The sequence below is a fragment of the Balaenoptera acutorostrata genome, chromosome 1 (genome assembly GCF_949987535.1).
Source record: "Balaenoptera acutorostrata chromosome 1, mBalAcu1.1, whole genome shotgun sequence".
Taxonomy (NCBI): Eukaryota; Metazoa; Chordata; class Mammalia; order Artiodactyla; family Balaenopteridae; genus Balaenoptera; species Balaenoptera acutorostrata.
In genome coordinates, this window is record NC_080064.1 from 101,150,491 (window position 1) to 101,173,372 (window position 22,882).

The 22,882-nt window shown below is 41.3% G+C and overlaps 1 protein-coding gene across 2 annotated transcripts in view; it reads left to right on the forward strand.

Annotated features, from left to right (window-relative positions):
* The first annotated feature begins 9,568 nt into the window (after positions 1-9,568).
* Positions 9,569-22,882, forward strand: part of HIPK1 (homeodomain interacting protein kinase 1) — a 49,793-nt gene continuing 36,479 nt past the window's right edge. Inside the window, exons 1-2 of one of the 2 annotated variants that reach the window (XM_057542090.1) lie at positions 9,569-9,868; positions 19,908-20,985. In XM_057542090.1, coding sequence (XP_057398073.1) covers positions 19,910-20,985 — 1,076 coding nt within the window. In that variant the 5' untranslated portion in view covers positions 9,569-9,868; positions 19,908-19,909. The remainder of the gene's footprint in view (positions 9,869-19,907; positions 20,986-22,882) is intronic. The other variant, XM_057542031.1, reaches the window with a different exon arrangement.

Genomic DNA, 22,882 nt, shown 5'->3' on the forward strand with positions numbered 1-22,882 from the left:
TTTTTAGAATCTAAGGATGACCCCATAGATCTATGAAGATCTTGCAATGAAGCCTGAAGTTACTGGGAGAAAGGAAGTTCCCTAGAGATCAATTAGTTATTTGCTTCATGATCTGTGGGAAAACTTGTACTTTTCCACAAGGAGACTGACAGTGATTTAAGTCCCTTTAGGGAAGAAAATCTGCCTGACTGGCCTTGGGGAACCATCTCTTACTCCTGACCCAGACTACCCTTTGTGGTAGGAAATAGAAGATAAGTGAGTCCACTTGTTCAAGAAAAGGGATTTAGACCTGGGTTCTCTATCTCAAGTCCACCCCCAGGGAGACAGTTCTCTCTGCATTCTTGGAGTGGTTCATAAGCAGGAGAAATTCCAACTGGAGGTCCATTTAAAAGAAAAATTATTTTACTGAAGTATAACTGATTTCCAATGTTGTGTGAATTTCTACTGTAGAGCAAAGTGATTCAGTTATGCATATATATATATATATATACGTATATATACATACATATATACATATATGTATGTATATATACGTATATATATATATATATATACACACACATTCTTTTTCATATTCTTTTCCATTATGGTTTATCACAGGATATTGAATATAGTTCCCTGTATGTGCATGTATTTTCAATGCTGTCACTAGTGAGTAACTGCCAGTCCGTAACCTGTTCCCACCTCTCACCCTCTCTAACCGCCGCCACCACAAGCTGTTTTGTCTTGGGTTCACGGCACTTCCCTCTTTCTCTTCCGTAGGATATCCCACCTACCTCACTGCAGAATGATTCTGCTTGCCCTTATTAGTATCTGTATCTACAGCTGCCCGTGGGCGATTCTCATCCTCAGAATGGTTAAGCTTGTCTTTATTTTGGCCACAATGCTTTCATTTAGATACACCCTTCCACCTTGACTATCTCATTCCTGGGTAACTTTCTCTTCTTTGACCACATCCTGGACCCACCAGATCACAGAAAGCTCCCAGATTCTTGGGCTTGGTTCTTTCCCTAAACGGATAGCTTACTGAATCATCTTTCAATCACACAAAACTTCTGGTTAGCCTTGGGTTCGTGTTTCCCTTGCAGTAGCCACATATTTAAAACACTATTGTATTAGGGCTATCTAACCAGTCCTAACTCTTCCCATCAATTTATAATAACTTTGGGGAGTGGAGGATGAAGTTTGTCCCCAGTGCTACAACCCCATCCTTAATGTGCTCACTGAAAGGTGTGCTTCTAAGAAGGCAAGAAAATTGGGTCAAGCTCACTCACCCTACTAACCAGGTTCTGTAGAAACAAAGCATGAGGGTGAGACCAGACACCTGGTGCTTAGGGAGTCGGGAATATAAGGTTTGGAGAAAATCTGCTAAAAGGTCTGAGCACCCAAAATTCCAAAATTGCAAGCAGGGGTTCCCCTGCCAGCCAACAATGCTCTAACACCAGTTGTGTGTCCTATAATTCAACTCAGTTCTGACACTATCTACTCGGAGAGGGCATCAGATCTCACAGACTAAGCCTTCAGTCTCACAAGACTGTCCCCGCCACCACTTGAGATGCCCATCACAAGTCCAGGTTATCATCTGTGCTTCTGACCGATCACTATAGATTGGAGGTTTCAATGACCCCCTCTTTGGGTTTGATTAATTTGCTACAGCAACTCACAGAACTCAGAGAAACATTTTACTCACTAGATCATCAGTTTATTATAAAAGGATGTAACTCAGGAACAGCCAGATGGAAGCAATGCATAGGGTAAAGGATGTGGGAAAGGGTCAGGAGTTTTCACCCTCTCTGAGTGCCACTCTCTCCATATCTCCACCTGTTCACTTCCTCTTTCAGAACTCTGTCTTCATCCTGGATGACTTCAACATTCTGGCCTCTCAGTTTCTTTGACCTCCTCATCTCCAAAGACCTCATTTCCCTCTCTCTACCTTACCACCCTGTCGTTATCATAAGTTATCCTACATCTGAAATCTCAAATTTAAACCCTCTTTTCTCCCAGCTTATCTGCACAAGTACCCTCATTGCCAATGTTTTACTGTTCATAAGCCCTCTCTGAGCTTCACTTTCTACCTTGACTGGACTGTATGCTACAATCCATCAATATAATATCACTCCCTTGCTCTCTTTCACTCAAACTTGCCTTGAAAAACTCCAATTCTGGATAAATCATAATATCTATCTACTCTTTGCCTGCACTAGAGCAGCTAGATGTTGCTGGAGAAATCATTCAACCAGGCTGACTGGTTTCATTTTAAAGTCATGATCTCATACATCAGAATGGCGTTCCATACTGCTGAGTAACCCTATTATGTGTCTCTAGTAAGCTTGGTTTCCTATTCTCCCTTTCTTGTTGCTTTCCCCTCCTACCCGCACTACCATCTGTCAGTATATCCTGTTGACTCTACCTTGAAACATATCCTGAATCTTATTTCTTTTCACCGTCTTCACCGCTATCACCCTTGTCCAAGCAACCTTTGTGTCTTGTCCGAGTTCTTCAGTAGCCTCTTAAATGTTCTCCCTGCTTCCAACACTGTCCCCCTCCTCTCCAAATACACAAGTAGAGTCCCCACAGCAGCCATGACATAAATCATAGCGTGTTACTTCTCTGCTCAAATCCTCCAATGGCTTTCCAGCTCACTCAGAATAAAAACCAAAGTTCTCCTGGTGGTCTGCATGGCGCCCACAGTCTGCCGGCTCCTCTCCTCCTCCTCTCCCACACTTCACTCACTCTGCTCCAGGCACACTGACCTCCTTGCAGTTACTCCAGTGTGCCCAGTAAGCGCTCACCTCACTTCTTCCCTCTCCCTACCATCTTTTCCACCCAGGATACCCACGTGGCTCCCTCACCTCCTTCAAGGTTTTGCTCAGTGAGGCTATTCCTGATCATCTTATTTAAAATTACAACCACCTTGCCTGCCACTCCCTCTTTCCCTGCCTTGCTTTTTCTCCATAGAGCACTTTACATATGAAATCATTTACCTATTGAGGTTAGTGTGTGCCTCACTGTACTAGAATGTAAACTCCAGGGCTCTTTTATTTATTTTTTTGTCTGTTTTGTTCACTATTTCATCCCTACTGTCTAGAACACATAGCAGGTTCTTAATGATAAACATTGGGTGAATGAATAAATGAATCAATCTGGAGGAATGGATGGATTGCACATCCTTTAGGCAATCCTTCCTCAATAAATACTATTTCTCTCCAAGAGGGAATAAAGCAGAGTTCATAGCCCTCAAGGGGCTGACAACCATTGAATGTTTAGTTTGGCAGATACTGTATAAATATTATCTCTATAACTTGCAACTATCCTGTGTGAAAACTAGTGTCCATAAATCCCTTCATTCATTTGTTCATTCAACAAATATTTATTGAAGGCCTACTATGTGCCAGGCATGTGTTCCAGACATTGAGGATATAAAACAGTGAACAAGACAGAAAATGTCCTGCCCACATGGAACTTAAATTCTAAAAGAGAGAGACAGGCAGTATACATAAATAAATATCAGATAGTAATACGTGTTAAGAAGAAAATAAGACTGGCTAATTGGGGTGAAGAGCAGTTCAGATAAAGGTCAAGGAAGTGTCCCTGTGGAATTGACAGTTAAGATGAGACCTGAGATGGACTTCCCTGGTGGCACAGTGGTTAAGAATCTGCCTGCCAATGCAGGGGACACGGGTTCGAGCCCTGGTCCGGGAAGATCCCACATACCGCGGAGCAACTAAGCCCGTGCGTCACAACTACTGAGCCTGCGCTCTAGAGCCCACGAGCCACAACTACTGAGCCCACGTGCCACAACTACTGAAGCCCGAGTGCCTAGAGCCTGTGCCCCACGACAAGAGAAGCCACCGCAATGAGAGCCTGTGCACCGCAACGAAGAGTAGCCCCCGCTCGCCGCAACTAGAGAAAGCCTGCGTGCAGCAACAAAGACCCAACGCAGCCAAAAATAAAATAAATTAAAAAAAAAAAAAAAAAAAGATGAGACCTGAGAGGTGGAAAGGAGCCAGCCAGGTGAAGACCTGGGGGCAGCATCAGCACCAAGACCGTGTGACAGCAATGACCTCTGTGCCCAAGAAACATCAAGAAGAGCTGTGCCAGCGGGAGAGAAGAGGAGATGGGCTCAGAGAAGGAGGCAGAAGTTGGATCAGATGTGACCTACAGGTTAAAGCAAGAAGTTTGGGTTTTAGTCTAAGTGTAATGGGAAGTGCTTTAGTGTGTGTGCGCGGGTGGTATGATCTGATATATATTTTTAAAAGCAACAGATGGAGAATGGGGCAAGAACGAAAGCAGGAATACCAGTCAGGAAACTCTTGCAGCAGTGAGAGATACTGGTGAGCTGAACTGGGGTTTTTGGAGAAAGAGGCTTTGCATTTTGTTTGGATATGAAGCTATTAGAGTTACCTCTTTAACACAAGCAGCTGAAGGGAGAAAGACATCCCTTTTCCTCCACCAAAGCTTTCACAGCGGAAAAGTGTATCTATAACCATATATATATATATATACACACATATATATATAGGATATTACATAGATACACGTATTTGGAGGAAATGAAGAAAAGAAGAAGAAAAATGAGTATCTACAAGTAAATAATTGGAATATTTTATGAATTAACACTATTTCCTATAATAGACATGTTTTATAACTATGTGCTTAAGAGGAAAAAAAACACGTTTTACTTGTTTTGGAGTCAACACAAGCCTTGGGGTTAGAGATTACACTTCCTGAGAGACTAGGACTCTTCCTTAAAAAAATGAATTTATTAGAGAATAATTATTCTTTAAATTATTTAAATTATTATGAAGTTTTAACCATGAAATTTTATAGAGAATAACATTAGTCCTGACCTTTGAATATCTGCATCTTTGAGGAGAGATCTGTAAGATATAACAGAGAACAGAGCATCGTCAAATTCAGTCTGAATTGAGCCTTTCTGTGTAATTCACCAAGTTGTGATATTTTACATCCTTACAGAAGAGCACCTGAATGAACAAGGTAATTTTTGGTAGAGAGCAGCCTCTTTCTGCAAGGCTCCTAGTCAATACATACATAATTAGAACCTGCACTTCTAATCGAAGATAGGATAGAAAAATCCATACTTATTATTCTTCTATATTTTACTTCTCATAGACTTTCTGATTTTGTAGACAGTATCAGTGGAGATGAACAGTAGTGGATTCAGGATATTTGTGGGGAGTAACACTGAAGAAATTTTCTGATGGATAGAATGAGGCAGGTAAAGAAAAAGTATTACCATCTCCATTTTAACGATGAGAAAAGTGAGGCTCATGAGCACACCCACTATCACACCCTCGTAACTGGAAGAGTCAGGACTCCTAGTGACATCAGCCTCCAAAGCCCGTGTTTTTCTTCTATACAGGACATTCGGGGAGCACTGAGTGCTTGATCAGGCAGAAGCCCTATTTCACATCAGAGAATTTATCCTCTAGGGTTTAGATAGGGCACCTCCCCCCACTCCAGCCCCACTGGAGAGAACCACTTGCCAAACACAATGACAGCTTACTGATTTTATACTGTATAAATATTATCCCTATAACTTGCAACTATCCTGTGTGAAAACTAGTGTCCATAAATCCCTTCATTCATTTGTTCATTCAACAAATATTTATTGAATGCCTACTATGTGCCAGGCATGTGTTCCAGACATGGAGCATATAAAATAGTGAACAAGACAGAATATGTCCTGCTCACGTGGAACTTAAATTCTAAAAGAGAGAGACAGACAGTATACATAAATAAATATCAGATAGTGATACGTGTTAAGAAGAAAATAAGACTGGCTAATGGGGGTGAAGAGCAGTTCAGATAAAGGTCAAGGAAATGTCCCTGTGGAATAGAATAGAAACAGACTCACAGACATAGAAAATGAACATGTTTAACAAAGGGGAAAAAGAGGGGGGGGAAGGGATAAATTAGGAGTATGGGATTAACAGATATAAACTACTATACATAAAATAGATAAGCATCAAGGATTTACCGTGTATCACAGGGAACTATATTCAATATCTTGTAATAACCTATAATAGGAAATAATCTGAAAAAAATATATATATATATAACCGAATCACTTTGCTGTACACCTGAAAACTAACACAGTATTGTAAATCAACTACACTTCAATTAAAAAAAATATTATCACCCAATGAGGGACAGAGACATTCATCTAACTTTGGGTGTGATACCCTGAGAAGAACACAGTGTCATTATTCTGGCCGGAAATGGATAACTTGAACCTAGTAATGAAGAAACATGAGATAAACATAAATGACAAACCTAAAATGAGGAGCATTGTATTATTTTAAAGAAGGATTCTGTATTCTTCAAAAATATCAAAGACACAGAAAGGCTAAGGATCTCTTTCAGATTAACAGAGACTAAAGAGACTGACAATTAAGTGGAATATTTGATTCTAAACTGGATCTTGTACTGGAAGAGGAAAAGATGGTAAGAAAGACATTATTGGATTGACAAATTTGGAATACAGATGGTAGATGAGATAAAAGTATTTTATCAATGTTAAGTTTCCTGGAATTGATAATTGTATGTATTGTGTCTGTAAAAGAATGTATTTATTCTTAGGACATTCAAATATTAAGGGATAAAGGGGCATGACGTATGCGATTTACTTGCAAATGGTCAGATAAAAACATGTGTGTAATCTATTTGGCTGAGAATGCAAATGTTAAAGCAACAGGGTCAAAACGTTAATAAGTAAATCTGAGTAAAGGGTATATGGGTGCTCCTTTTACTATTCTTGCAACTTTTCTATGAGTGTGAAATCATTTCCAAATAAAAAGTCTCCTGGAGTCTAGATTTGAAAAATCAGTGAGGATTCTCTCTCGTTGATTCAAAGGATTTGCCCACGTTCTGCCTCCTATTCTTTACTTCAGACCTTCACTCTCATCTGGTTTTCCCAGTTTTAGAACTGTTGGCTTCTACTTGAATTCTCTTTTTCTTCTGGGTCCCTTGGATTTACTACTTGTTTGGATAGTTTGCCTAGCTTTTGGACTCAATTTCTCTCAAGACACAGCCTTTTGGTCAGTTTCTCCTACTTGGCCTTAAGCACTGCAGCTCCTGAGTGACTTCTAGTCTACAACACTGAATCTAGGCCCTAGAGGGATATCACACCCTAGATGACACATCAATGCTTCCAACTGGCAACAGCTCCATCTCCCTCTCCAGCTGCCCCGACTTTGGGAGGAAATAGTTCACATATCTTCTCCCTTCTCTCCATGTTCCCTGCTTGATCAAACCCTCATCACAGTTTTCTAACTAGACTCTCTTTGTCCAGTCTTTGCCCACTCCAGCCTGCCATCCTCCTCACAGCTACCAGTTCTCTCTTTAAAGCACAGATTCCTTCATATTACCTGTCTGATTAAACCTCCACTAGCTCTGCATTACCTTTCAAAATCTGACTCGGCCTACCTTACTGTTTCCATATTCTGCCACTTCTCTGCTGAACTGTATGCTCCTTCAGGGCACAGACCATACCCTTTTCTTCTTTGTTATCCTTAATTCTAACACAGTACCTGGCATACAGAAGATACTCAATAGATATTTGCTGAATTGACAAATGAACTCTAGTTACACTAAACTCTGAAACTTCTTTGAGCATACCATGTTTAAACATCAACTTCTCTGAAGATCTTCCCTGACTCTGTCATTCAAATCTTAGATATATGTCCCCATGCATTTTTCTTTTTTCCTCACTAGACTGTACTGTAAGCTTTCTGAGGGAAAAGACCATGACTTATTCATCTTGCATCTGACTCAGTGTCTAGGAGAGTGCCTGGTATCAAGCAGGCAGAGTTTGTTGGATGGATATATGAATACCAGAGAGAGGAAAATACTAGATCTTAAGAAGGTCTCAATGTAGTGAGACAGACTGAGGAAATGACCAAAGAACAATGAAAATAGAGATCAACAAGTATAAATAAATAAGGTACAAGAAGTAAATGAAGTAGTCAAATGATGATGCAGAACTGAATAACCAGAATCAAGTGGGAGTCAAAGAGGAAAGTCTTCCTAAAGGCAAATTTTGAGATGTGTTTGAAAAGAGGAAAGGGACATAATGTGGGAGAGTAGGAGCTTAGAGGCCTGTCATGGAGTTGGGTTGAACCAAGGCATGGTAAGCAATTAACATTTTGGAAGCCTGCTTTTCAAGCAGGATCTGTTCTACCCCAGAGCTTAAGTTCTGCCTTTTTCCTGGCTCCCCAAGCAGGCATGTTCACCAACTCTCCATGTCTTGAGGTTTCCCAGGTCAGTCCATTTTAGGACTTTATGTTCTCTAAGTTTCTGTGAAAATAAGCAAACACACCTGCCCTGTGGGATTGAACACTCTTGCTAACCCTGGTCCTCTAGGGAAATAAAGTTCCCTTTTCTCAATAAAACAGAACTGCTCCCAGTGCTGTTAAGCCAGGAGAGAAACCCAAAGGTAGCATAACCACTTTAGCACATCTTCACAAAAATTCTCTCTTGCATCCAAAGAGGTCAAGGATGTATAATGAATGACATCTGAGAAATATAACCTGATAGCAGAATCTTGCCTTAGCCACATCTGCCCTCTCCGTAAAGCGTATATGCAAATAAATACCCATGGTGCTGTACAGCCACTTTCTAGGGCTCAGATCCTTGTCGCCTCCAGCACTTGCGGGATGGAAAAAAATATACTACCGTCTCCCTACAAATGTCCCACACTTTAGGAATCAGAGCATTTTACACAGCAAGAGGTGTATCTGAACTTTTCCAGAATTTCTTGGCCCAGGGAGATGGCAACTGTCTTTCTATTAGGATAACCTAGTTTTCACGCAGTGTTTATTTTTTCAGAATGTTGTGTGCCCAACGCATTCCGTTTCCTGAATACCCGGTTTTGCTATCTCCTGGTAGAGGAGAGAAAATTATGGTAGTATTAGCCCACTGCAGGTTTTGAGGGGGTTGGGTTCAGAGCACAGCTATTCTTTCTCACCTTCTAATGCAAACCCAGGTTCCCAAGGAGGCAATGGAAGAGCCCGCTCAGGGGCTCCTAATGCGTGTGGAGGCTCACGCATCCTACACACCGCTGTCACGCAGCTAGAACGTCCCTAGATGCCAACGAAACATTAAAGCCTAAACTGAGGTAATTCCTCACCAGCAGGGGGCTTCCTCGGTAGGCACTGCCTCCCCGCGCGCTGTCCAATCTCTGGGGGTGTCACACTAGGCGGTGGTGATGTCACACTGGCGGGGATGACATTTGAAAGCTGGACCGCCACACCGCCACCAAGCACCTTTCAGTCACCGCGGAGTCGGCCGTGAGGAGGGGGCGGGGAGCCGATCCCCGCACTCGATCCACGCTGGCTCCCCACGGAGGCCCACCCACTCCCACTCCCACTCCCCCTCCCCCTCCCACCAGTACTATGAAGTCATCCTAACCCGCCCGCTCTCCGACACTTCCGCCTCAGTAGGTGTCATGGCGCGGGGCTGGGGACTAGTTCCCGCGAGGAGGGGCCGGCCGGATGGGGGCGGCCGCTCGGCGCTCAGCTCGTCGAGTCTGGCGACAACGGCGGCTGCGGAGCCAGGGGCCCGGCGGTGGCCCCGGACGGCAGCGGGAGGCTGAGGCGGGAGCGCGCGGTGCTGAAGCGGCGGCGGTGGCGGCGGCGGCGAGAGGCCGGGCGGCGGAGCGGGGGGGAGGCTGAGGGGGCTCCCCCCGTGGGACGGGCGCGGGGACGGCTCCGGGGGGCGGGGGCCGGGGCCCGGGCCGGCTCGCGCGAGGGGTATGATGATCCGGCGGCGGGGCCCCGGATCTCGTCTCCTCCGCCGCCTCCTCACGGCAGCCCCAGCTCGCGGCTGAGAACCAGACACACCGGCGGTGAGTCGAGGCGGGGGGGCAGTGGCCTTGGCAGGGAGCGACCTCCCATCGGCTTACCGCGGCGGGGCCGGGCCGGCCACCGGCTCTCCGGGGCGCCCGGCCTGCGGGGGGCGCCTCCCTCAGCGGCCCCCACCCGGGACCCGGGGCCGAGCCCTGCGGCGCGGCCGGTGACGGCCGCGGAGGGGATAACGTTCCCAGGAAAGTGGGGAGGCTGCGGGCTTGTTTTCGGGGCAACTCCCCCGTGTCCTGCCACTTCTCTCCTGGGCGTGTTGTTGTCCTCAGATGACAGGGGGCCGCCTGGCGTCTTCTCACCCGGCCGGTTTTTTCTCGGCTGTCGTGGCCGGTTCCCAGTGTGTGGCTTGTGCGTGTGAATTTCACAGCTCTGCTTAGTGCCGTGGTTTGGGGTTGTTTGTGCTGTTGGGGACGTTTGTGCTGTTGGGGACCAGGAAGCGGTGTCTGGAACGGACGGCCGCGGGGAGGTGGGTGTGGGAGCCCTCCTATCCTCTCCGCTGCTGTTCTTTAATCGTTAGGTTGGTAAATTGTAATGATGGTGGAGACTGCGTGGGACCGGCCCACCTAATGTGTATCTGTGCAAGGCAGATCTGGATGTCTGGCTCAAAGGGAAACTTTTGCTGTGTGACGCCACTTTCCCAAAGCTTTCGTTTAAAAAAAAAAAAAGGGAGGGGGGCGGGGAAACAACCAAAACTCTTGGTAAGGCCCCCCCGCTGTTCACAGGTCTGTGGGAAAGAGGCCGTTTTTTGTGCCTAGCAACCAAGACCTGGGGCTCGGTCTCCAAGAGCGCTGGTCTAACCTCCAATTTGTTGTGGTGACAAACCGTGAGCTCTGGCCTGTGTTTACGCTCGGCGCGCTTTCTTTCCTGTTTAGGTGGGGGAAGGGAGGAGGGGCTAGAGAAGGGGAAAAAAAACCACCCCAAGCTCCAGTGTCTTTCCTCCACTTAACCCCCTGACTCAGTTGTAGATACTCTTTGAGGCAGCCCTAGATGTTTTTTCTTAGTGACACTTTGGGAATTTTCAGTCATTGCATCAAAATATTAATTTCAGCTATAGACTCTTCTGCCCAATCTGTCCTTTATCTTACTTGTTTCCTAGTAACTGATGAAAACAGCAGCATGGCTTCCTTCTTCTGATGAAGTGGGGTTAAATTAAGGGGCTGATGCCCTCAGCAGAACCTACAATTTTGCTCTTGTTTGTGTAAAGCTATTTTTGATTCCTGGTCTGTAGTGGGTTCTTTTTTTTTTTTTTTTAAGATTATAGAGAATGCAAATCTTTACTAGCTCTTTTTCATATGTAGGTCTAAAGCTTTCTGTAAAACATCTAAAAATCTACTAACGAGTCATATAATAGTTGTTAATTCAGCTGGTGATTTTGGAGATACCTGTAATCATCTCAGGGTTCTGTGTTATAAAACTGGTATGATGAAAGATATCATTGACTTTAAGACACTGTTCCAGGCTTGAAGGATATTTTGGTAAAGTACTTGTGGCTGGAACTGGAGGCAGCCACGCCAGTAAAACATCTTACCAGTAAAATGGTGAATGAGATGTTGTAAACATACTGAGTCTGATTAGTAAGTAGGACTTTTGAGGGCGATATCTTCATGAATAGTTTATCCTATCTTTGGACATTGTAGTTTTATGGATTGCAGAGCAAGTTGGTTGGTAACTTGAGATTGAAAACCAAGTCAGAATTCTCTCCTAAAAGAAAAAAAGATTATCTCAACATTCACAATTCTCTGGAAAATAGAATTCTTTTATTCTCTGGTTTTGTTTTCATAAGCACAGCTTAGTCAGTGGTTGTGTTGGTAGAAATCAGTGAGCCAAACCTGCCTTATAAACTTCTTACAGTTGGAACTTGTGCAGCTTGTTGTTAGTTATATATCGTAACTGGTTCTTTTGTAATTTGAAGTAATTTTGCAAACATGAACTTCCTGATCGGCCCTTTTATTTTCATTTTCATGACTATATAAAGCAATCCATTTTTTTAAAAGTTACAGTTATTAATTTCTCCCCAGTTTCTTCCCTTAAATTTTATGCCATTCTGAACACAAGTCATCAAAATAATTTTTCTCTCAAGTACAACTTCAATAATCACTGATTTGCTTTTCGCTTCCTTTTTTGTTTTTAATTTTTTGTTCCTAATCTCCCATCTCCCTAAATGCCTTATGTATTTTTGTAGAGCATAATTTGGCACTTAAAAAATTTTTACATCCTGTTGTTATATTTTTCTTTTTTATGTGTCATATCACCTAAGCAACATTTTAAGTTCTTTGAAGATAGGGAAACTTAGGTGTATTTCTTTGGATTTTTTAAGAGCGCCTTGTACAGTGCTTACCCACCATACTTAATGAAAAAGAATCAGAAAACCTGAATTCTTTGCCAGCATTGCTACTCATTAGCTCTGTGTAAAACTTGTTTGGCTTTCTTGGGTCTACTTTTTCTAATCTTGGAATTACAGGGTTTTAGAAAGTCTTTTAAGGTCCATTTTAGCCGTAAGAATCCCTGTACTTTTTTTGCCAGTGTCTTCTGCTCCAATCAAATGCATTACTCTAAATGGTTTTTCATTTTTCTATATCCCCTGGCATACTGGCAAAAGTTATCTCATTCATCTAAGACCTCCTTCTACCTTCTGTCTGCCAAACTGTCGTTACCTTAGTTGAGTACTATTTTCCTTAGGCCTTTTCTGGCTGATCTAAACAGGGTCGTGTTTATGTTTCATATTGATTTGCTAATTTGTCATTTTTGTTAATTTGTCATTTTTCTTATGATAGAAACTCCGAGGTATAGTTTTCTTTATTCTAAACTTTATAGACGTTATAGACTGTCCTGTGCACATACTAAGATAGTACCATTTTCCCAAATACGAAAAACACTTTTCTTTTGTTCTGTTGCTATAGATTCGTCATTCCAAATAAATCTAAGAGAGCAATTGAAATTCAGGAAAAAATATCCTGCCTAGAAGGAAAACGCCACTCAGCCAGTTTACCAAAATATTACAAAATTAGTTTAAATGGCTGTAAATTACATAGAATTGTAGAGCTCCTTCTTTGTCAGCTACCACCTTCCACACCCTATTTTTGCATACTAGTTGAGGAACTGGCTCTTTCACATGGTTCCATGTGAAGGAAGTGCTACAGGAAAGGGGGTGGGGAACTTTGATTCAAATGCTGTCCTCAGGGTTTCAAGCTTATTTTTTCCTTCTGTATCACTATACTTAGAATAAGTATTCTCTTGTAGACAACAGACTATAATTTCTATCTCATGTGAGTATTTCTCTAATTTAGTCAGAATGACTTCTGAGATCCTCTTACATTTATATATGGAGCAGTAATGTGATCTCTTTATAGTCATTCATTTAGCAAACATTTGACACACGCTGTATGCCAGCCATTGTGATTGATGCCGGTGGTACAAAAGAAGAAGATACCTACTCAGCTGTTGGGAATTGCCCTCATGGAACTTGCAGTTTAGAAGAGAAGTCAACTTTTAAATAAGTAGTTACAAATAGTCATACTTAGAATAAAAATCCAGAGTGACCGCAAGTCAGTATGTATTCTGGCCCTTGTCTGCCTTTTTTGGGTTCTGCTTCTACTATTTTTTCCCTTGTTCCGTTCCATCCATTCTGGTCTCTTCTTCAAATAGGCCAAGAATGTATCTTGGCACTAACTGTTCTCTCACTGGGATGGCTTCTTCTTGTCAATTAGGTCTCAGCTTTACGTGCCACCATCCTACAGTGCCTTCCCTGACCACCAAAGAGTATCTCTCCCCCTCCCACCATCTCTGTCATGTCATTGTGTTTGTTTTCATCATAACATTTATCACTAGCTGCCATTTTCTTGGGGGAGAGGTGTTTATCTCCCCAGTAGAAAGTAAACTCCAGGAGATAAGGGATCTTGTCCATCTGGAACCACTGTTATCCCTGGGATCTAGAACAGTGCCAGCAGACATACTAGATGCTCAAAATACGTTTGTTCAATGAATAAATGAAATAAATAAGTACAAGTGTGGTGAGTGCTACTACTTCTGTAGTAGAGGATGCTGTGGGAGCCTTTATCAGGAAATCTAACCTAGTGGTCTGGAGACGGCTATCCTGAATGTATTTGTCAGCGCGTAGGGCTGACTAAACAATCTTGCTGAAGGAAATTTGTTTTTCTCTCATGTAACAACCTAAAGTAAATGTTCCAGGTTGAAGTGAGCATTCCTGCTGGGCAGGTTGCTCTGCTCTACATGATCATTCAGGTACCCATGTTCTTTCCATCTTGCTGCTCTCCCAACCCTTGAGTGTTGTCTCAGGGCAGAAACTGGATCTCCATGGGTTCCTCCTGGTGGAAAGGGAATAGAACACTAAAGGCTCATACGTCACTTTTTATTGGAGGGAGGGACTGGTAAATGTAGTCTAGCCTTGTGCCTGGGATGAAGGAGAAAGTAGATTGTGGTCCAGACCAACAGCCTATGCCACATTGAAAAAGTGAGCTTTAAGTAAAGGCTAAAAGGATAAGTAGTAGTTAAAAGAAGAGAAGACAGGGTAAAATGAAGTTCAGAGAGAGAATGTTATGTATGAAGGAACTGGGGCAGGAGAAATAAAGGCCTACTCTAGACCCAGAAACATTTCGAATTACTGGAAAAGAGAGTGCCTGAGGGAAAGAGTCAGTGAAACGAGGCTACAAAAATAATCAGGGTCCAGATCTTATAAAGCCTGACGATCCAAAGTAGAGATTTTGGACTTTATCCTAAAGTTTTTATTTTATTTTGTTATTTTATTTTATTTTTTAATTTATTTTTGGCTGCGTCGGGTCTTCGTTGCTGCACGCGGGCTTTCTCTAGTTGCGGCGAGCGAGGGCTACTCTTTGTTGTGGTGCACGGGCTTCTCATCACGGTGGCTTCTCCTTGTTATGGAGCACGGGCTCTAGGTGTTGGGCTTCAGGAGTTGTGGCTCGTGGGCTCTAGAGCGCAGGCTCAGTAGTTGTGGTGCAGGGGCTTAGTTGCTCTGTGGCATGTCGGATCTTCCTGGACCAGGGCTCAAACCCGTGTCCCCTACATTGGCAGGCGGATTCTTAACCACTGCGCCACCAGGGAAGTCCCTATCCTAAAGTTTTAAATGAGGGATAGATATGCATTTTTAAAAGCTTCAGTTGTAAGGAGAATGAATTGAGAAGGGACCTTAAAAAGAGGGCTAGAGAGTACCATTTGGGGAAAGTTAGGCTGTTGAACTAAGTGGTGCAGGATTGTGCAGTAGGTGGGAGATACTTGGTGTTCCAGTGAAAGAGTTTTCTTCCCAATCTTATCTTTTTCCAGAACGTGTATTCTTATTTACCCACTTTAATGATATGAATACTCTTTATATATCAGTGTGCTGGAGGATATGTACATCTGTGTACATGTCAGCTGAGGACAAGTGCTAGAGGAAGAAATCAATATGCAGTACTGATGGTAGGTTATTTAGATCACCAATTGTTAAATTGTATCAAAAAGACAAAGATGACTCCAAGCAAAAGCATTAGGAATTTATTATTGGTATGTCTGGGAAAAGGTGGAAGTTAGTCAAGACTAAGGACAAAACACATAAATGATTACCTCCATTGTCATACTCAACTATTTCATTCATAGTTATAATATTTGAATTCTTTATGGTAAGATTATCTAACTGTAGTGCCCAGAGGGTGGGGCACCCAGTAAATGTTGTGAAATAGATGTGCCCATGGCAGGGAGTGGGGAAGCTGTTAATTTGACTGTTTTTGAAAGCCTTGGAGTCTAGCAAGACTCAGTTCTCTTTTTAGCAATAAGTACCAGTACCAGTAGCCTTTTGCCTTTTGTTCTAGTTTGGGATTAATGCAGTGGGGAAGTTTGTCATTATTTTTAGATGGTTAAATCCTTGGAAAGTCAGGTTTGAAATGAAAAGACTTGTTTATTGCTAGAGTCAAGAGGGGAAACATTTTCTGGAAGTTAGCTTTTAATTTATTGGGAGCTGTTCTCATGTGAATTGAAAATAGTGTAATGTGCTTAACGGAGTGTGGTACATTGTAAATTTTCCACAGATGTTAATTCTATTCCATGGTTTTGTTTGGGAAGTCTCAGCCTAGGGAGAAAACTGCCTCTCACCGCCCCCCACCACCCCCTGCAAAAAAAAAAAAAGAAAAGCAAATTTTGTGGGACATAGTATCTTTATTTTGTGTTTTAGAAATGGCTGTTTTTAGCTGAATTTCAGAGTGTTATATAAATGAGTATAGATTTTTCTAGGCAATTTTGATTCTGTATTTTGTTCTCACCTAGTGCTTGTTGAGGTCAGGCTGAGTCTCAGCCACACTGTAAGAGTCCTGGTGGCATGACATTGACTTCAGTACCACACACCCTTGCTGCGGGGAAGGCCAGTGAAATTCTGGGTTGTTACTTCGCTATGGGTGGACTTAAGTTTGTCTTACTGAGTAAGAATTATTATATTTATTTATATACTTAAACTGTTGGAACAATTTCCTAGAACTTGTGCTTTTTGCAGTGCTCAGTGTGAATTTGAAGCCATCAGTATCTGTTATTTTGTTCATTGGGTGAAAGGTTGTCATTAACATTCCTCTGGTAAACAGAGTACTTTTGAAAAGTGTCCAGTTATGATCATCATACTTTTAAAAACTTGGAGTTCCATTTCATGAATTCTTTTCAGTATTATTACTTTAAGCCCCCATATTCCTATACATAGCTACAAACTGCAAATTTTGTATAGTATTCAAATTTTTTACTAAATACTTTTAGGTACGTGAAGGTTGTGCTTATGTATTTTGATAGATTGTTAAAAGTAGGAACTCAACAAATATACGATGGAAAACAAATTTCAAAAATTTGCTTCCTTTTCGTTGTTCAGAAATTGGTTTGGTATTATGACAAGAAATATTTTTGCATATGTTAATACGTAAATTTTGTAAAGGCACTACTTGATTTCAGTTTTTCTCTTATTATAGTTTGGTATTATGTCAGTGATATAGGTAGAATAAGATGATTTGTAAATTTGTAACCTAGGAGTTAAATTGCAATGACATTCTTTTTTGTTTTTTTAATATTTATTTATTTATTTTGGTTGCTCCGGGTCTTAGTTGCGGCTCCAGAGCTCCTTAGTTGCGGCACGTGGGCTTCTTAGTTGTGGCATGTGAACTCTTAGTTGTGGCATGCATGTGGGATCTAGTTCCCTGACCAGGGATCGAACCCGGGTCCCCTGCATTGGGAGCGCTTCGTCTTATCCACTGCGCCACCAGTGAAGTCCCGCAATAACATTCTTTTAATTTATACTTTTTTTTCTCTTCAAGGTTCATATAAATTATAGAAACTCTTGTTTAAAGTAAATCCAGACAGCATTTTAGAAATTGAAGGTTGAGGGTTTGTTCTTCCTTCCAGCTATCTGGTCCAGTGCAGATGGTTTTTAGTTGCATTCAAGCACAAAGAAATGTATACTTTGTTTTTTTATGTTCTGTAACATCCCTTGTCATGTTTCCTTCCTTTCTAGTTGTGTGTGTTTATTCTCTTATGACTAATAAAATTACACTGTGAGTACTAGAGTGGAGACTTCCCCCATATCTCAAGGACTGCACAGATAAAAGAGAGGGACATCAAAAAACCAAAACAAAAGAAGCATTTGAGAATCCTGCAGTTTAACACGAGTAGTAGGGAGTAGAAATGAAGTTGGTAGGCAGTGGTCAAATCACCCAGCAAATACTGAGTGTCTGTATATTGCCAGAGTCTGTGGTAGGTTCTGGTGATATAAGCAAAAGAACAAGACAGATATGGTACCTGCTCTCATGGAACTTTTACAGTATCCGGGAATATAACATTAAATAAATAATGTTATAAGGTAGGTACAGGGTGTTGTGGGAATGCAGTGGTGGTGGTGATTGTGGGGAGTGTGTGTGTGTGTGTGAGTGTGTGAGTGTGAGAGAGAAGAAACAGTTTTCCTAGCAGAAAGTCTCCAACATAGAGGGCCTCCCAAGAACTGAAAGAAGGGGCAGTATGGCTGGAGTGGTGGAGGAATCGAGGTGGGGAGATTTTGGAAGACAGCAACCAGATTTTGGGGGAGCTTTTTAAGGCAAGTTGAGGATTTTGGATTTTATCCCTAAAGCAGTGAAAGACCCTGGAGGCAGAACGAGGGAGATGGTTAACAAAGAGCATTCTTCCAATATATAATACATAGTTTAAAAGCAAAGGTACCCTGAGTGCATTCAGGATGAGTTTGGAGGCCCCTGGCAATTTGAACTAGAAAGGTTCCAATAAGGGTAGAGAAAAAATGGCTGATCTGAAATATGCTTAGGAAGTAGATAAGATTTATTTTAGGTTAGATATGGGGATTAAGGGACGGAAACAAGGGAGGGGAATGAGTCAGGATAATAATATTAAGTGAGTTTTTGGCACTAAGCACGTTGTGTGTATTAAATCATTTAAATCACCATTTTATAGATGAGGAAACTGAGACTCATTGCCTCCCTGATTTTTTGGCTTGAGGTGTTAGATGCATGGTGGTGTCTCATAATTGAGGTAAAAAACTGGGCGTGGGGTGGAGGCCCAGAAGTTTAATTCTGGACATCTTGAATTTGAGATGTCTCTAAGACATCCAAGTTGAAGTGTGGAGTGGTTATTTGAAAATAAGGATTTGGAGTTCAAGAGAGAAGTCTGGGTTAGAGAGGGAAATTTGTTATTTTTTCGCAGATGACTAATGCTGGGAAGTAGTGAAAAGAGGGAATGCGGAGCAAGAGAAGCGGGATTAGTGTGGAGCCCCGAGGCATCTGAGGGTTATGTGATTCAGAAGGAAGAAGATAAATGTGAAATGGCTTGTATGCTAGGTCAAATGTTTGGACTTTATTCTGAAAATATTAGCTTTGGGATTAGTCTTTGGGCTTATTGAGCTTGAGGTGTCTATGGGACATTCAGGGACAGAAAGGTGGGCAGTTCTTATTACCTTTCCCCATATTTTTCTAAGGGTGACTTCCCGAGGTTCTTCAGGAGATCCCGTCTGGTCTTTGCCTCATCCTGATTACTTTCTTCTGGTCAGTTTCTGCTGGTCAGTTTACATTGTAAATGGTCCTTTTACAATGTAGTGGACAGAGCTAGACACTTTTGTGATCTGAGTAGAGTGGGTTGCCTTCACTTTGCCACATTCTGGACACTACTTTTTCTGTGAATATGGTTTAAGATTGAATTAGCTTTTGAGGGGAGGGGAACATTATTACATAGTGTTTCTCTTGCTAACAAAGTGTTTTTCATATATGATCCTGCGAAACCTTGTATCTCTTATCCTTGTGCTTTGTGCTAGCCAGATTTTGGACCTAAGTAGGAAGTCAATATTTGTGTTAAATGTCATCAGCTAGATTTACCTTATGGTTTCTGCTCTTTGTGATCTTTTTGGACCCGTTACTTAGCAATATTGAGTATCCTGCCCAAATTTGGTTCATCTATGAATTTTATAAGCATGTCATCTATGTCTACATTTAAATAATTGATTAAAAAGCTAAGCAGGGCAGGAATGAAGACAGCTGTGGAATGAACTCTGGGGCCAAAGAGCTTGGGTTTGAATTCTAGTGCTGCCACTTAAGAGCTTTGTTATTTTGGGCAAATTATTTTAACCAGTCTGTGTCTTAGTTTCCTCATCTGTAGAATGGAAATAATGATAGTATGTTTTTCAAAAGGTTGTGGTGAGAATTAAGCGAGTTATGTGTATGAAGTGCTTAGACTACCACTTGGCACATACTAAGTGATCAATCATCTAAACTATTGTTGTTGTTGTTTTTATTTTATAAACCATCTTAGATGTTCATACTCTTTTAACAATATGTCCTATTATTGCTGAGTCTCAAAAAAGTGATTCAGGATGTGTAATTAGACCAAAAAGTTTATCTTTCTATAATAGGAAACATGTTTTGGAAAATGTATAAAATAAAACCTCAGCCAGATACACGTTTACTTGTTTTTTCTAAACTGAAAGTTTTCCAATATACTAATTGAGGGGTTGTATAAAATTGAGGGCCTAATTCTTCCTCTTTCTTGATGTAGGTATGGCATCACAGCTGCAGGTGTTTTCCCCCCCATCAGTGTCGTCGAGTGCCTTCTGCAGTGCAAAGAAACTGAAAATAGAGCCTTCTGGTTGGGATGTTTCTGGACAGAGCAGCAACGACAAATACTATACCCACAGCAAAACCCTCCCAGCCACACAAGGGCAAGCCAACTCTTCTCACCAGGTAGCAAATTTCAACATCCCTGCTTACGACCAGGGCCTCCTCCTCCCAGCTCCTGCAGTGGAGCATATTGTTGTAACAGCTGCTGATAGCTCTGCCAGTGCTGCTACATCCACCTTCCAAAGCAGCCAGACCCTGACTCACAGAAGCAACGTTTCTTTGCTTGAGCCATATCAAAAATGTGGATTGAAAAGAAAAAGTGAGGAAGTTGACAGCAACGGTAGCGTGCAAATCATAGAAGAACATCCCCCTCTCATGCTGCAAAACAGGACTGTGGTGGGTGCCGCTGCCACGACCACCACTGTGACCACGAAGAGTAGCAGTTCCAGTGGAGAAGGGGATTACCAGCTGGTCCAGCATGAGATCCTTTGCTCTATGACAAACAGCTATGAAGTCTTGGAGTTCTTAGGCCGGGGAACATTTGGACAGGTGGCTAAATGCTGGAAGCGGAGCACCAAGGAAATTGTGGCTATTAAAATCTTGAAGAACCACCCCTCCTATGCCAGACAAGGACAGATTGAAGTGAGCATCCTTTCCCGCCTAAGCAGTGAAAATGCCGATGAGTATAATTTTGTTCGTTCTTATGAGTGCTTTCAGCATAAGAATCATACCTGCCTTGTGTTCGAGATGCTGGAGCAGAACTTATATGATTTTCTAAAGCAGAATAAGTTTAGCCCACTGCCACTCAAGTACATCAGACCAATCTTGCAGCAGGTGGCCACAGCCCTGATGAAGCTCAAGAGCCTTGGTCTAATTCACGCTGACCTTAAGCCTGAAAACATAATGCTGGTCGATCCAGTGCGCCAACCCTACCGAGTGAAGGTCATTGACTTTGGTTCTGCTAGTCACGTTTCCAAAGCTGTGTGCTCAACCTACTTACAGTCACGTTACTACAGGCAAGTGGCAAATGCTAAAAAGCATGTCTTCGACTAGAGATCTGTCTTTATATTTAACATACATTACAAAGGGCTACGTATAACAATGAATTTATTTACAGATTTCAACACAGAATAGGATAATATATTTTAGTATTATCCTAAATATATTTAGTATTTAATATTCCATGTGTGTGGCATTCCTATATGTAACATTATTTTATTTCTGAAATATTAACTCTAGAAAGATTAATTCAGTCTGATTCTGAAGGTTGTTCCTAGTTGAATTATAGTAGCATCTGGTTCCTTCTTTACTACCATTATACCTAATTTTCCCATTTTAAAGTGTTTTAAATATATAAGATGTTTACTTATATATGAGGAATTTGGGCATATGCTGCTATTTTTCCCAGGTTCCTATCTTGGCAGGTAAGATGCCTTGGGAATAATTCCAAGTTTAACTCTAGCAACGTTTTATTATTTTACATTTTCTTTCTTGCATAATAGAGAGAATTGGATTAGATGATTGCTAAGGTCTCTTCTCGTTTTAATATTCTCCATAGTCCTTTGAACTTATTTGCATATGAACTTATTTGGTTATCCTAAAATGGCCTTGACCCAAACACCTTATACTTTAGTGATTTATATTTCCATATTGATACTTCTAATAAAGCTATCTTTTCAATATATAATAATTATTGGGACAGAACTTAAATGCTGGTATATAGAATTTTGTCTGTACTGTAACCAAGGAACATTACTGAAAGAGAGAAGACGGGAAAGTCTTTAAATGAGCTTTTATTTCTCAGTATGTCATTTATCTGTCTAGTTATTAATTTTAAGGAATCTTATATTTATTTTAATGGTCATGCATTAAACACAGATTGTACACTCACCCAATCACGAAGTGAAACAATAAAAAAAGATAACCCACAAAATAAGTTTTATCAAGAGATGTGTCCAACATACCAAATGCCTATAATAAATTTTGAGGAAATAGAAATTCTGAACTAAGAATTTTATATTATGTGTGAAAATAATGTAAGGACATTTTAACCTGTATAGGGACTCAGAAAATATGCCATCTACATATTTTTGTTTTTCTAATTGTGATAAAACCTACCTAACATGAAGTTTACCATTTTAACATGTACCATTCAGTGTCGTGAAGTATCTTCATAGTGTTGTATAGCCTTCACCACTATCTATTTCCAAATTTTTTTTATCACCCAAAACAGAAACTCTGTAACCATTAAGCAGTAACTACTCCACCCTCCTACCCCCTACCCCTGTTACCTCTATTTGACTTTCTGTCTTTATGAAATTGCCTGTTCTAGATATTGCATATAAGTGGAGTCATACAATATTTCTCCTTTTGGGTCTGACTTACTTCACTTAGCATGATGTTTTCAAGGTTAATCTCTGAAATTCTGTAGCATGTATCAGAATTTCATTCCTTTTCAGGACTGAATAATATTCTATTGCATGTATATACCACATTTTATTTATCTGTTCATCTGTTGATGGACACTTGGGTTGTTTCCACATTTTTGGCTATTGTGAATAATGATGTAATGAACATTGGCATTCAAGTGTTTGAGTCCCTGTTTTCAATTCTTTTGGGTATAAAACTAGAAGTAGAGTTTCTGGGTCATATGGTAATTCTTTAACTTTTTGAGGAACCACCAAACTGTTTTTCTCAGCCACTGCACGACTTTATATTCCCACCAGCAATGCATGAGGATTCCAATTTCTCCATATCCTCACCAATACACCAACACTTGTTATTTTCTTTCTCTCTCTCTCTCTCTCTTTTTTTTTTGGATAATAGCCATCCTTATGTATGTGAAATGATATATAGTTTTGATTTGCATTTCCCTAATGATTAGTGATGGTGAGCATCATTTCATGTGCTTAT